At 43.7% G+C, this 16,698-nt stretch overlaps 1 protein-coding gene across 2 annotated transcripts in view; it reads left to right on the top strand.

Annotated features, from left to right (window-relative positions):
- The window catches only part of greb1l (GREB1 like retinoic acid receptor coactivator), a 410,899-nt gene that overhangs the window by 235,836 nt on the left and 158,365 nt on the right, over nucleotides 1-16,698 (top strand). For both annotated transcript variants that reach the window (XM_078540619.1, XM_078540620.1), the window contains exons 6-8: nucleotides 1,103-1,279; nucleotides 2,921-3,073; nucleotides 4,899-5,030. In XM_078540619.1, the coding sequence (XP_078396745.1) occupies nucleotides 1,103-1,279; nucleotides 2,921-3,073; nucleotides 4,899-5,030 (462 nt within the window). The remainder of the gene's footprint in view (nucleotides 1-1,102; nucleotides 1,280-2,920; nucleotides 3,074-4,898; nucleotides 5,031-16,698) is intronic.

The raw sequence follows: 16,698 nt of genomic DNA on the forward strand, positions 1-16,698 counted from the left end.
TGGTAAGGTGACAAGGTCCCCACCCACCACCCTCCTGCTTGATTAAATGCCCCACCTCCCAACACCAAACTCATCATGGGGGAAGGCATTAAATTCCACCCAGGCAGATTGAAATTACACTGGGGAGTGAATATAGTCCTCAATTGAAACTCTTTGGACAGAATTTAGTTGAGCATGCTGGGGTGGTCATGATGGCGGTGGGGGGGGGAGGGGTGTATGGGGGGGCAGGAGAATTGGGTGGGAGTACCCACATCAGATGCCTGGCATCAGGAGAAAGGCCACCAATTAAGGGTCCCGATCTGGGCATCCCACCCACTGGTGGCAAGATTTCAATTAGGCTCATTAATGAGCAATTTGGCATCAATTACCCCCATGCCCACTGGAACTCAGTGGTGGCTCAGGTATTTAATGGGTTTCGCATGGCTGTCCTGTGCCTATCGAAGGGCACCCAGCAACCCTGTCAAGTTTGCCTGCAACCTTGTAGAGGGGCTCTCTTGTTGTCAGGCACTTAGTGCCTGATCGAATGATCTGGCCTTGAGAAAGAGGAAAGCCCCCTCCTTGCCTTGCCTCTGACCCCTATGTCCACCCCCCCCCCCCCACCTCCAGCGACCCCCTTCCCGTGACCCCCATCTTGCCCCATTCGCCCGTGTCCAGAGATCCTCAGGCTGGGCCTCAGATCATTACTCCAGCTGGCAGCCACTGCTCCTGGTGGTGTTGTCGGCCTCTGATTGGCCTGAAGCTCTTAAGGGCAGGATTTCTCCCTCACTGGCAGCTTGATTGTTGTATGGGGCAGCTAAGTGCCTGAGGGAACTTAAATAGCATCAGGCGTTCCCCACAAAACAACACAGAGTTCCCACCGGTTTTCCAACCAGTTGCCAGGGTTGAGTGGGGGCGTTGGTGGGGAGACCCCATAGCTACAATTAAATCCTGGACCCTGTTCTGGTTCCTTATTTTGTAAGCTGGACATGTATTTGTGCAGTTACCCAGTTGAGCTATTGAGCTACTGAGAATGTTCACAGCGTTTTTCTCTGTGAAGCTTGGTCATATCCATATAAGTCAACCTGCTCACCATCTGCTCTTGCTTTTGTTGCTATGACGGCAGGTTTCTCGGGGAACTGCATAGGCTGTGGGGAGAAAGGATTTCGGTATTTCACTGAGTTTTCCAATCACATCAACTTAAAGCTGACAACCCAGCCAAAGAAGCAGAAGCACTTAAAATATTACCTGGTCAAAAACTCTCAAGGTGTTTTCTCAAAAGGACCGCTGATTTGCTGGAAAGGTAATCAAACTCAGTACAAAATCTGCTACATTCCAGTGACTTAGCCACTTTATCTATGTTGAGCGATGATTTTCAGATTGTTTTTCTAGATGTTACTTAGTGCCTCTGATCAACTTTTCAAATCTTTAATTGTGATCCTATATTCATCTCAGCTGTTCAGTAAAAATATAATGGAAAAAGTATTTACTTTTACTAACTGGATTATTTAACACTGCAAAACAAAAAGACCATATATTGTAAGCAGCTTGGAGGTTTCCTCTCTCTTATATGTAGCAAGATGTAAGCGTGTGTATAAAGAATGGGTTTGTGATATTGCTACAAAGAGCAGTCCTTGCTTACAATGTTGAACTCTAGCCTGAAATATTACTTGAATAGACCTTACAATTGTTTTCATTGTTTACATGTGTAAAGTTGAAACAACCATTTGTTCCCAGACTGTTTGCCAGAATGAAAAGGATAGATTTTCATTTGTGTAAAACATTGTCTAAGGGGAATGCAGAGCCAAAATTCAAGTGGGAGGATTTCATGTTTGATACTGAGTCCTCAAAGACTTTCCTTCTGTTGTTTTGAACGGAATGTGCGTGTGATTGCCTGTTTTTCGTTTCCAAAGTGACAGCTTTTATAGTATGCTCTCAGCCCTAAGTTGTGCTTCTTATGTGTGATACCACAGTGGCAATGATATGTGAGGTGGTTGGATGTTTTGCATGTATCTAAGCCATTTCGATTGATCTGGCTCTCATTCCAGTAGCTGAGTCTTGAATTTGGATGACTAAATGATTAATTGATGGAATTATTTTTCTTCCCTTTTCCACCCATAGTGGGGCCCTCTTTGTATTGATGTTGTAATATTTGCTGTTTGTAGCCATTTTGTAGAGCTTGTCAGTACATCATACCTTTTAACAATGGAATGAGCATTTGAATCTAGTCCATAAACATGAATAACAATTTATTTTCTTGGATGGCCATAAAGATCCCAAATGAAATGAGCCTTAAATAGTAAACTATGACCCTGAAATTCTTGGTTAGGGAAAGTCTAATTCCTTTACAGGGCCAGAAGCTTCTAATGTGGCTGACGTAGCCCAGAGTTCCATTGTAAAAGCATTTGGCTTAATTCTTGTTCATGTTCAGTCTGCGCTGAAGAAGCACCCACTCTTCTAGAAGCAGCTGCATACAAACAGCTGAGTTAGAATGGAATGAAGCTGCCCATCCTAAATTCTGTGACTTCTGTCGTTTTCTGCAGCTATGAGAATGGGCATCACCATTTAAAAGGCACAGTTTGCCAGAACCCATTCATTAAGACGGAATTACTTAGTTAAAGGGACACTGTTGAACTGAGATTGCTTGTGGATACTATGGTCATCATTTGGGATTCGCTATAAATATTAGAATTTATTTTCACTGTTATGCTAAGACTAAGAGAGGTCATAGAGAGGTCGAGAGATGCATTGGTGAGCTGTAGAGCTGGATGCCACCAATGTAGATATGGAAACTGACTCCACTTTGATATCACGTTGTGACCTTGTTTACTGTGAGACCTTGATATAATTTTAAAATATATAGCACATGCATGGCAATGAAAAGTAATAGGTCTGTCTGACACTGAATTAAAAAGAAAATTCCATGCCTTTGAAATGTTATCAGAATGCCGCACTCGTCAGTCACCTAGCAGTTATTCGTCTACACTACCTTCTGCCAAGCCAGTTGCTGCAGTCGTGGGTGCTCCTGCGCCATCTCCAAATATAGACACCGTGTCATCCAGTGGTTACAGTACTACGGTTGCCAGCTCCCAGACAGGTAGGATTTGCTGTTACTGAGTACATGGATTCAAAATCTGGTGTGCAGTGTGAAGCATTTGAAATTATTAACACAGTCAAACACTTCACTACATGGTACTTGACTGGTTCTGTGGTGCTCTTTACCTTGACAACTTGGACTTATTAGTATTATTTTGTGACAGATACACAAATGAGAACAGTAATCTGTTTCACTGTTAAAGAACAGTCAGGAATATTTTTTCACATGAGAAACAATTGCTTTCAAATTAATTGAAACCTGTATGCTGTTTTGTCAAAATGGGTAAGACTCCCTCTTTTTGAGGGTAAATTCACTACTCCCATATTTCTAATTTGTGTGAGGCAAATACTGAAGAATTGGCACAACAGAGTGGCACCCTGCTGTGAGCATGGATAAAATAAGTTTAACCAATGTTCTTGCTTTTCTTCAGTTTCCCCACATCATGCAGCATGCCTGAGAAAGCATGCAAATGAGCTGCACCAGATCACTGCCATACTACTTTCAAATTGACCACTAAGAGTTTTGTCAGAATAACCCTAGCTAACTATTTTTCTACTTTTCCATATGTCCCTGCATGGAACTTGGCCTCCACTCAACAATTCCTTATAGTGATGTGGCTGGGGTTGAGGTCTTGTGTAGCTCATCGGTCGAAGCTTGCATCTTTCTACTGTGGGGTGCAACTACCTGAGGATCGAGAATGTTGCTCCAGTTCTCTCTCTCTCTCTCTCTCTCTCTCTCTCTCTCTCCCCCCCCCCCCCCCCCAACCAAACTGCTCTGGCTTATGTTGGGTTATGCCTTGACAGGTTGCCCATGGGATCCTAAGGGGCCATTCTTAATGAATGAGTTTACCTTAGAGATGCTCATACTATAGTGCCCAAATTGCTGTTTTGGCTAAAATCAGCTAAGTCAACAATGACCAGGAAGGGATGGGAACTGAACTTTTTCCAGGTTGGGGTATGGCTCAGCTCCACAGTTGGTGCTGCTTTTAACCATTGCAGGAGTCCTTTGACAGAGTGTTGCAAGGGGCTACTTTATTGTGATCCTTGATGCAAGTTAATGGTCTTTCATATTTATTGGTTACCATTATGGAGAGGTGAAGAGAAACGTTAATTTAGCATGAGGGAGGGGTGGAGAGACAAAGAGAAATATGTGCACATCATAAAGTAAAATTGTACTGCCATGTACACTGCCATTGGTGGTGATGCAAAATGTAGTTGTGTGTGTTGTGCAAAAAACACAGTCACAGAATGACTATCAATATATTTATTTAAATATTCCTTCTGTGTTTTTGTATGAGAATTGGATATGTGCAAATTGGAGGGATTATTTCTATCTGTTTAGAAATAGCTGAATTTAGTAAAATATATGACATTATAGTATAATGTGAAGAATTTCCCAGATATGTACATCATTTCATTACTTGTGACTGCAAACAATTTTAATGTGATTTTGCATTACATTAGATTTGTTCTCCTCAGCAGACAGCTGAACAAAATATTTCACCATAAATCCAAAGCCATACTGGCTAAAAATATCACAAATCATATTGAATCATTTTACTTTGTAATACAGTTGGTAGCTTATTAGAAATGTTTTATTTTCCTACTTTTGTTCTAATATGTCACCAGAAAGCATTTACATTTTGCTGATCTTGCATTGCAAGCATAGATCCTGATGATAAATCTGGTGTGTGATCAGGTTAGTGATAAAAATGCTGCCCCATTGAGTTGAAGACCTGAGTATTCCAAGTACTCAAACTTTACTGATCTCTTGGCCATTGTACAGAGTAAAAGCAGTTTAAAATATAATAATTCATACATTCCAGAATCAACATTTAGTCTTGGTCCAGCAACATCTACTGCCAATTACCCAGGATGCCAGGACCTATCCAGGAGTGGAAACATAGCAAAACCTCTGGCTTTATCCGTGCAACACCTTGGGAAACCTCCAATTACAGGTAATTTTTCTGCTTTTCTCTCTTTTTCTTTACCTGTAGGTCATTCTTTAGAACAATTAGAACAACTTTCCACCAACAGGGGCTTGATTATCAGAGTTACCCACTCACAGAGCTTCGCTCATTTTCATGGAAATGTATGTGATCTTCAGCCATACGACACTTACTCAAATTGTCAGCCTAAATCCTGGGCTGGATTTTATGTGATGCCGTGTTCCCTGCCCTCCCCTCAACTAAGAAGTTGGTTGGGAGCCCACCGGTGAAAAAACCGGCTGCCCTGCAGCAATTTTAGGCTTGGCGGGGCACAAATTGCCTCAGGGCAAGACTTCCATCCCCATCAGGGGAGGAAGTCCTGCCTTAGGCAACTACTGGCCAATCTGATCATAGATGTATACTTTCAGCAGCACCAGGTTCGAGCGGTGGCCACTGCAGGGACTACAGGCAGTCCCTGAAGAAGAGGAAGTTATAGAGGACTGGCTTCAGGTAAGTCTAGGGTATTGCCAGAGCCTGGCTGGCAGGCCCCAATGAGAGGTGTTAGGGGGGTGTGGGGCTGGGTTTGAGAGACTAGTGGGGGAAGGTTAAAGGGAGAGGTATGACCTTGGGGAGGACACATCGAACTCCCAAAGGAGGACCCCACCCCTTGCCCCACACCAGCCCGCCCAATAAAAGCTGCCAGGCTACCCGCTTGGCGAGGGCCTCCCTCTGCTGTGGGTAACATAGCAAGGGTGGGGGGCAGGATGAGGCACTTGTGGCCGTTAATTAGCTACTTAAGGGACTCAATAGGTCCAAAGGCGGGCAGGCCACCCGTGCCTCCACTGTCCCCCCCATAAAATGGGAGACAGATCAGGGGCAGTGGGCAGGCCATGTGCTGCATTTTATGAGCCCACCCATCGCCTTCAAACACACTAGCAGAGAAGTGTAGAATCCAGCTATCTAATTTGAATGTCTTGGAATTGTGGTCTCACAACTAACTTTCTTATATTTGTTTATTGATAAAACGTTGGTCATTGCTCATCTGAAATCTTTTCCTTTTAATTTTCTAATGTACTATCCTACTCGTTTTCTTTCTTGCTTCATCACCTCTGCATTGGAATGAAGACATTTATTACCCCCTAGTCTAACTCATTCTTTTCCAGCCTACCTTTCCGAGCCTTCTTCATACAAACAGCAAGTTTTAAAACTCCAAGTTTGATACCTCCTAACCGCTACTTATTCATTTACTTCATCTTCTCTTCAACTGTGGTGGTACCTGAAGCTATAGGGTAAATTTTATGAGGCTGTATCCTTGGTACAGAGCCACACTCAATGAGAGCGTCTGATTCACAGATTTTCCTTGATTAATTGTGTTCCATACAAACATTCGAAATAGGAGCAGAAGTAGGCCATTCGGCCCCTCGAGCCTGCTCCACCATTCAATAAGATCATGGCTGACCTGCTTGTGTTTCAAATTCCACATTCCCATCGACCCCCGATAACCTTTGATTTCCTTGCCTAACAAAAATCTATCTACCTCCGTGTTAAAAATATTCAATGTCCCCTGACCTTCACAGCCTTTTGAGGCAAAGCCGCACCACCTTCTGAGAAAAAAAATTTCTCCTCATCTCTGTCCTATAAGGGCGACCCCTAATTTTAAAACAGTGCCCCGTAGCTCTGGACATACTAACAAGGGGAAACATTCTTTCCACATCCACCTTGGCGAGACCGTTCAGGATCATACATACTTCAGTGAAGTCACCCCTCACTCTTTTAAACTCCAGTGGAAACAAGCCCAGTCTGTCCAACCTTTCCTCTTAAGACAACCAGGTACAACGCTCATTCCAGGTAGCAATCTAGTAAACCTCCTCTGAACCGCGTCCAATGCATTTACATCCTTTCTTAAATAAACAGACCAAAACTGCAAACAGTATTCGAGATGTGGTCTCACCAATGTCCTGTACAGCTCAAGCATTTTAAGTTCAATTCCTCTTGTAATAAAGGATAACATTCCATTAGCCTCCAGAATTACATGCTGTACATCTTCTTTTATTCATCCACAGGATGTGGGTTTCGTTGGCTGAGCCAGTAGTTGTTGCCCATCCCTACTTGCCCTTGAGAAGGTGGTAATGAGCTGCCTTCTTGAACCGCTGCAGTCCATGTGGTGTAGGTACACCCACAGTGCTGTTAGGAAGGGGGTTCCAGGATTTTGACCCAGCGACAGCGAAGGAATGGCGATATATTTCCAAGCCAGGATGGTGTGTGTCTTGGAGGGGAACTTCCAGGCGGTGGTGTTCCCATGTATCTGCTGCCCTTGTCCTTCTAGATGGTAGTGGTCGTGGGTTTGGAAGGTGCTGTCTAAGGAGCTTTGGTGAATTCCTGCAGTGCATCTTATAGATGGTACTGCTGCTACTGTTCATCGGCGGTGGAGGGAGTGAATGTTTGTGGATGTGGTGCCAGTCAAGTGGGCTGCTTTGTCCTGGATGGTGTCAAGCCTCTTGAGTGTTGTGGGAGTTGCACTCATCCAGGCAAATGGGTCACACTCCTGACTTGTGCCTTGTCAATGGTGCATAGGCTTTGGCGAGTCAGGGGATGAGTTACTCATCGCAGAATTCCTAACCTCTGACCCGCTCTTGTAGCCACAGTACTTATATGGCTAGCCCAGTTCAATTTCTGGTCAATGGTAACCCCCAGGATATTGATTGTGGGGGATTCAGTGATGGTAATGCCGTTAAACGTCAAGGGGCGATGGCTAGATTCTCTCTTTATTGGAGATAGTCGTTGCCTGGCACTTGTGTGGCATGAATGTTACTTGCCACTTGTCAGCCCAAGCCTGGATATTGTCCAGGTCTTGCTGCATTTGGGCTTGGACTGCTTCAGTATCTGAGGAGTCGTGAAATGTGCTGAACATTGTGCAATCATTAGTAAGCATCCCCACTCCTGACCTTATGATGGAAGGAAGGTCATTGATGAAACAGTTCAAGATGGTTGGGCCTAGGACATTACCCCGAGGAACTCCTGCAGTGATGTCCTGGAGCTGAGATGACTGATCTCCCACAGTGCCTAGTTGTGCTAGGTATGACTCCAACCAGTGGAGAGTTTTCCCCCTGATTCCCATTGACTCCAGTTTTGCTAGGGCTCCTTGATGCCACACTCGGTCAAATGCTGCCTTGATGTCAAGAGCAGTCACTCTCACCTCACCTCGGGAGTTCAGCTCTTTTGTCCATGTTTGAACCAAGGCTGTAATGAGGTCAGGAGCTGAGTGGCCCTGGCGGAACCCAAACTGGCTGTCAGTGAGCAGGTTATTGCTAAGCAAGTGCCGCTTGATAGCACTGTTGATGACCTCTTCCATTACTTTACTGATGATCGAGAGTAGACTGATGGGGCGGCAATTGGCCGGGTTGGATTTGTCCTGCTTTTTGTGTGCAGGACATACCTGGGCAATTTTCCACATTGCCGGGTAGATGCCAGTGTTGTAGCTGTACTGGAACAGCTTGGCTAGGGGCGCAGCAAGTTCTGGAGCACAAGTCTTCAGTACAATTGCTGGAATATTGTCAGTGCCCATATCTTTACAGTATCCAGTGCCATTTCTTGATATCACGTGGAGTGAATCGAATTGGCTGAAGACTGGCATCTGAATTGCTGGAGATCTCCAGAGGAGATCCCCTCTCTCGGCACATCCGGCTGAAGATTGTTCCAAATGCTTCAGTTTTATCTTGTGCACTGATGTGCTGGCCTCCCCCATCATTGAGGATGGGGATATTTGTGGAGCTTCCTCCTCCAGTGAGCTGTTTAATTGTCCACCACTATTCATGACTGAATGTGACAGGACTGCAAAGTTTAGATCTGATCCATTGGTTGTGGAAATGCTTAGCTCTGTCTATCTCTTGCTGCTAATGCTGTCTGGAATGCAAGTAGCACTGTGTTGTAGCTTCACCAGGTTGCCACCTCATTTTTAGGTATGCCTGGTGCAGCTCCTGGCATGTCCTCTTGCACTCTTCATTGAACCAGGGTTGTTCCCCTGGCTTGATGGTAATGATAGAGTGGGGGATATGCTGGGCCATATTACAGATTGTGTTCGAGTACAATTCTGCTGCTGCTGATGGCCCACAGCACTTCATGGATGCCCAGTCTTGGGTTGTTAGATCTGTTCAAAATCTATCTCATTTAGCACAGTGGTAGTGCTACACAGTACGATGAAGGGTATCCTCAACCTGAAGCGGGACTTTGTCTCCACGAATGACTGTGCGGTGGTCTCTCCTACCAATACTCTCGTGGACAGATGCCTCTGTTGATGAGGATGAGGTCAAGTATGCTTTTCCCTCTTGTTGGTTCCCTCACCACCTGCCGCAGACCCAGTCTGGCAGTTATGTCCTTTAGGACTCGGCCAGCTTGGTCAGTAGTGGTGCTGCATACTAACTTTTTGTGACTCGTGCACAAGAACACCTAGGTCCCTCTGCACCTCGGAATTCTGCAGTCATTCTCCTTTTGAGTAACGCTCTGCTTTTTTAGTCTTCCTGCCAAAGTGAACAACTTCACAAATTCCCACATTATACTCCATCTGCCATATTTTTGCCCACTCACTCAACCTATCTATATCCATCTGCAACCTCCTTATGTCCTCTGCACAATCTACTTTCCTACCTATTTTTGTATCATTGGCAAATTTAGCTACCATGCCTTTGCTCCCCTCATCTAAGTTATTGGTATAAATTGTAATAAGTTGAGGCCCCAGCACAAGCCCCTGCCGGACTCCACTCATTTCCTGCCAATCAGAAAAAGACACATTTATGCATACTCTCTGTTTTCTGCCAGCCAACCAATCTTCTATCCATGCTAATATTTACTGCCACACCATGAGCTTTTATTTTCCGCAATAACCTTTGATGTGGCACCTTATCAAATGCCTTCTGAAAATCCAAGTACAGCATGTCTACAGCTCCCCTTTATCCACAGCGCGTGTTACTCCTTCAAAGCACTTCAATAAATTGGTTAAATATGATTTCCCTTTCACAAAACCATGCTGGCTCTTCCCGATTACTTTGAGTTTTTCTAATTGCCCAGCTATAACCTCCTTAACGATCGATTCTAACACCTTCCCTACGACAGGCACCAAGCTAACTGGCCCATAGTTTTTTGTTTTCTGTCTCCCTCCCTTCTTGAATAGAGGGTTTATATTTGCTACTTTCCAGCCTGATGGAACCTTTTCAGAATCTAGCAAGTTTTGGAAAATTAACACTAATGGATCTACTACCTCATTAACTACATCTTTTAAGACCCTAGGATGAAGTCCGCAGGACCCGGAAACTTGTCAGCCCGCAGCTCCAGTAGTTTGCTCAGTACAGCTTCCCCAGTGATTTGTAATTTCACCAAGTTCCTCTCTCCCCTCCACCTCCTGATTTATAGCTATTACTGGAATGTTTTTTGTATCCTCTATAGTGAAGACAGAAGCAAATTATTTGTTCATTTCATTCACCATTTCCCTACTATCTACTATTGACTCCCCATTGTCACTCTCTAGAAGACCTACACTCACTTTACTCACTCTTTTCCTTTTTAAATACCTGTAGAAACTCTTGCTATCCATTTTTATATTTCTAGCTAGCCTCCTCTCATACTTTAATTCCTTTCTCCTGATTAACCTTTTAGTCATTCTCTGCCGCTCTTCATATTCTGATCAATCATCTGTCCTGCCACTCACCTTTGCACGATTATATACTTTTTCCTTAAGTTTGATGCTTTGTTTAACTTCTTTAGTGAACCAGGGATGGTGAGTCCTCCATTTAGAATTTCTCTTTATAGTAGGAATATACTTATTCTGAGTTATTCTGAAATATCCCCTTAAATGTCTACTGCTGCTTCTCTATTGATCTATCCTTTAGCCTAGTCTCCCAGTTCACTTCAGCAAGCTCAGCTTTCATGCCCACATAGATAAAACCAAAATGAAGAAGAGTCATACGGACTCGAAACATTCACTCCATTTTTTTTTCTTTCCACAGATGCTGTTAGACCTGCTGAGTTTTTCTAGCATCTTCTGTTTTTGTTTCAGGCCCACATAGTTGCCCTGATTTAAGGTTAAAATACTAATCTCAGAGCCACTCTTCTCCCTTTCAAACTGGATGTAAAATTCAATCATATTGCGGTTGCTGCCACCGACGGATGCCTTTACTCTGAGGTCATTAATTAATCCTATCCCACTACACATTACCAAGTTTAGTATAACTTGTCCTCTGGTTGGTTCCAGAACGTGCTGCTCTAAGAAACTATCTTGAAAGCATTTTAAGAATTCCTCATCCAGGCTACTGCTACTACTGCCAATCTGATTTTTTTCAGTTTATATGTAGATTAAAATCATCCACGATTATTGCCACCACTTTATCACAAGCACCAAGTATTTCTTTGTCCCACATTGTGGTTCCTGTTAGGGGGCCTGTAGACCACTCGCACTAGTGACTTCTTTCCCCTACTATTCCTCATCTCTACCCAAACTGATTCTACAGCCTGATTTACTGAACCAAGGTCATCTCTAACTATTGCCCCAATGCCATCCTTGTGTTCACCATGTTCCCCATAAATATACCATAATGGGCCTAGGCCCCTACACCAGGCTTTCTCAGTAAAAGGGGAGTAACCTAAATCCATAGTTCAGGTCAGATATAAAGACCTTTGAAAGGGTGCGGAGAAGTTTTATCACAATTTTACCAGGGATGAGGAACTTCAGTTATGAGGAGAGGTTTGAAAGGCTAGGACAGTTGTCCTTGCACACAAGAGGTGACTTAATGGAAGTTTCAGGATGCTGGGAGGTTTTAATGCAGTAGACAGAGAAAATTGATTCCCGCTGGCAAGTGGGTGAATAGTCAGAAGTCATAGATTTAAAATAATTGGAAGGTCTAGAGGGGACATGAGGAGAATTCTTTTCACTCAGAGTTGCCAGAGTTTGGAATGCACCTGAAAAGGTGGAAGCTGATTCCATAAATTTTTTTATTAGTGAGTTATTGGGCAGACACTTGAGGATGAGGAGCTCGGGTTACGGACAAAAAAAATGGGTACATGGGACTAAGCTTGACAGCTCTTTCAAAGAGCCAGCACAAGCATAATGGGCTGAATGGCCTTTTTCCATGCTGTAAGTTTCTACAATTCTAAATCTTCTAGGATTTATTCTTATGCTATTCAAGGTGACATTGGATTTAACAGACACAATTGCAGCAAATTAAGAATTTGCTTTTCATCTCACAGAGATAAAAAGTCAAATGTGTAAGATAATACTTTCATATCCTTCATCTCACTACAACTAGTTTCTTCCTCAGGTAGCACCCACCAAAGCTGGTATGTGAGTTCTGATAGCAAACATGTCCAGCAAATGACAAATTAAACATTGATATCAAAGCAGGACAAAGAAACAGCCCCAGTTTCACACTGCCATCAGGTCAATGTATCAATAATATAAAAAATCTTGTTCGAGTAGGTGCATAATATTGATTAATATTAATGAAATATTAATTTTATCCAGCCTCCTTTAAAATCGACTTTTCTTTCATAAGTCCTTATTTGTGTCTTATGTAGCCCCCTGTACAAATGGCCAGTTACCTGGATCTGTGCGAGTTAATGGTAATACCAATAGTAACGGGAATGGCGGAAAATCCAATCTTTACAGCGCTTCTTTACCCCGGCTTCAATCTCTTTCAACATCATCAAGTCCAGGCTTGACCTCAGGAGATAACAGTAAGAACATTTTGTAATTCTCAGAACCAGCTATTATGAAAACAATTGTAAGGTTTTGTGCTTGTGCTATGTCATTACACCAATATTAACTTATTCTTCCATGGTAAGGTTCCATGTGCATCATGGATATTCCTGGCTTTATCCACATCAGTAGCGTGACAATCATCTTGGAGAGGGATACCCCCAATGTGTACAGGGCACCCCCCCCCCCCCCCCCCCCCCCAAATCCCCAGGATGCACCCTCCTTCCTTTCCACTTTTTCACATCAGATGGTGAAAAAGTGGACTCCCCACTCTCGCCTGCCTGCCCCCTCCAACCACATTATGGCGTGAGCAGTGTCATATTTTGGTCAATTGGCTTGTTAACAAGCTCAAGTGCTGATTAATAGATGGTGGGTGGGCTGCTGATTTCGGCGCCCACCCACCTTCGTAATAAGGGAAACCGGCATGTTGATTTCAACAGCAGTCCCGATTGGCAAACATAAAATCCCGGGCTAGGTTCTCTACATAGCCAGGCTGGAAAATGTTGCCAAACATTTCTCTTGTGTATTACTTTAGATACATAGAGAAAATATGCTTCAGAAATAACTAGTTAGGATGGAAGCTGTTTTCCACCAAATGACAAAATGAAGTCTGTAGCCTACCTGCAAATAAGAAAACGAGCAAAGTTTTGGAACTGTAGATTTACTTAGTCATAAATGCTAATCCAATTAAACCATTGTGAATATTAATAGAAATGAGTGGTCTGACTGAATTGTGAACTGCTACTCATTAAATGATTTGATACTGCGGTTGCATCAATTTATATTGAACAAGATTCACAGCTCGTTATTTAGATAACATTTGGGCTAGCAGATATACTATAGACTTCCCTGAGTAGCTTTGGCTCTGTATTCAATATTTTGAGTTGACACTTAGGCTTCGGTTTTCACCCCCTCGATGGGCAGGAAATGTTAAGTGAGGGGTTATTACTTTGAAATTCTCAATGTTGCCACCAATCCACCGCTTTCTTGGCTGCCCAAATAAGAATGGCGGGAATGGTGTTGCAGAGAAGTGAGAGACTCATGAATAAATAGAAATCAGCATCCTATGATGTAATTAAGACTGATGCAATTTTACCTACTGTTGGATGGGTTTCACAGAGACCAGCAAGATCACCAGGGAATACTGGCGGGATTGGAGCAGGACTGCTCAATGTACTGAATATATAAGGGCCACGATGCTAATTAAGCTGCAACATTCACAGGTGCTCATTCACTTCATTGTGCGCTGTGATTCTGTTAGATTTGGCTTACACTTTGGAGAATCTTTATAAAGAGAGGAGAGAAGCTGAGCAAGACTGCTGCATTATATTGGAATGAAGGAAAAGAAGAGGGGCAGCAGCAAAGGCACTGTAGGAGGGCCATAGAGAAGGCAACAACTGAGGGGTATGCTCGCAGAAGGCCTTATTAATCTCCCTGCTATTCCCCAGCACTCCCCACCTAATATGTCAACCTATCACCAATCTTAGAGGATGGCTGAAATAAAAACCAGAAGATGCTGGAAATACTCAGCAGGTCAGGCAGCATCTGTGGAGAGAGAGAGACAGTTAACATTTCAGGCCTGTGACCTTTCATCAGAACTCTTAGAAAATGGTTGCTTGGGGACAAAGGATGCCATCCTGTATCTGGCTGATGTCACCTCTTTGAAACTGGACCATTCCCTAACAAAGCAAATACAACAGCAACCGTATCACTATAAGGTGTATTATAGAGCTGGCCATTGGGATGGTTATGTTAAGATTCATCTGAACAAGAGGATGATGAGAAAGCACTGGAGGTGAGCTGGACAACTTGAGATAGAAGGGATGCACTCACTGCAGCATTCAACATAGACCCTTCTTTATCCTCATACCCTTCTGGGACAAGAGGTGATTGTCTTGCAACCTTCACACCATTGTTTTGGAATGCTTCACTTTTTTTATAAATCTTAAAATCATTGAACCAATTTACCTATCAAGGACATAATGACAAAGCCAACATAGATGAAAGTGATAAACATGAGAAAGGTTTTAATCTGCACAGGAAAATAAATAATTCTAACCCTAGGTGCTCTTTTTTAACCAATGTCTTCCTAGATCTACCACTTCCACAATGTCCAATCCTAATGCTCTGAGTGGAGCTGATGGCAGATTGCTGCACATCTTTCTGTGGCTGTTGAGAGGTTCGTGACCAATGAACACCGAGTGCCATGAGGATCCTTTAGCCTGCTCTTCCTGGATTCCTGTTGGGGCAGTCAGGCTGGAGTTCAGACACCATGTTGTGAATTGTATTAAGATGTGGCAATGGATGTGACTTGCTGACATCCTGAGAGGAATCTCCAACTACTGCACTGGTTCTTCCAAGCTCCCTCTCTTGGGGCAGCACCATAACAGACCTAACGGTCTGTGGGAGAGCAGACTGCTAGAAATGAGTAACACCTTGGTCAGGGGCTTGTACTGTACAAGTGAGGGTCTTAGAAAAAAAAATAAAAGGATGAAGATTTAATAATGGTAGTTAGAATGCGTAAATGTGCACATAGAACACTTAACTGCATTGATTGAGGAGTTAAAGTCAACTGAAGGTGTATTTGGTTGTGGGAGATGAGGGGGTCTAAGGTTAAATCAGTCACCTTGCTCTTGGATCTGCCAACCTTGCTATCATCAATACTGAGATGTTACTTCAACAGCTTACCTCATGTGCCTCCTCTTCCATTGGAGTCAATTCCACTTTAACCAGGGGCCCATTGCCACTCCAGGCCCTCTCCTTAATATTCTGTACACCGCTTCGACAAAAGAGATAGGATAGTGTTATGAGTTGCAAGCAAGGATGTGAGCTTCTTCTGCATGTGGTGCATACATAGGATTATACAAGATATAAGGCACAGAAACAGGCCATTCTGCCCAACCAGCCCATACTGGCATTTATACTCCACTTGAGCCTCCTCCCATATTTCTTCATGTAAATCTATCATAGTAACTCTCTATTCCCTTCTCTCTCCCTCATTTTAAAAAAAATCATTTATGGGATGTGGGCATCGCTGGCTAGGCCAGCATTTAATGCCCATTCCTAACTGTCCTTGCGAAGGCGGTGATGAGCTGCCTTCTTGAACTGTTGCAGTCCATGTGTTGTGGGTACACCCACAGTGCTGTTAGGGAGTTCCAGGAGTTTGACCCAGTGATAGTGAAGGAATAGCGATATATTTCCCAGTCAGGATGGTGAGTGACTTGGAGAGCAACTTCCAGGTGGTGGTGTTCCCATCTATGTGCTGCCCTTATCTTTCTAGATGGTAGCAGTTGTGGGTTTGAAAGGAGCTGTCTAAGGAGCCTGGGTGAGTTCCTGCAGTTCATCTTGTAGATGGTACATACTGCTGCCACTATGCATCAGTGGTGGAGGGAGTGAATGTTTGTGGCTGGGGTGCCAATCAAGTGGCCTGCTTTGTCCTGGATGGTGTCAAGCTTCTTAGGTGTTGTGGGAGCTGCACTCATCCAGGCAAGTGGAATATTCTATCACACTCCTGACTTCTGCCTTGTAGATAGTGAACAAGCTTTGGGGAGTCAGAAGATGAGTTACTTGTCACAGGATTCCTAGCCTCTGACTTGTTCTTGTGGCTACAGTATTTATATGGCTAGTCCAGTTCAGCTTCTAGTCAATGGTAACCCCCAGGATGTTGATAGTGATGGACTCAGCAATGGTAATGCCATTGAATGTCAGGGGCCTTGTGATGGAAGGAAGGTCATTGATGAAGCAGCTGAAGGTGGTTGGGCCTTGGATACTACCCTGAGGAACACCTGCAGTGATGTCCTGGAGCTGAGGTGACTGACCTCCAACAATTGCAACCGTCTTCCTTTGTGCTAGTATGACTCCAACCAGTGGAGAGTTTTCCCACTGATTCCCATTGACTCCAATTTTGTTCGGGCTCCTTGATGCCATGCTCGATCAAATTCTGCCTTGATGTCA

The sequence above is a fragment of the Cetorhinus maximus genome, chromosome 4 (genome assembly GCF_964194155.1).
Source record: "Cetorhinus maximus chromosome 4, sCetMax3.hap1.1, whole genome shotgun sequence".
Taxonomy (NCBI): domain Eukaryota; kingdom Metazoa; phylum Chordata; class Chondrichthyes; order Lamniformes; family Cetorhinidae; genus Cetorhinus; species Cetorhinus maximus.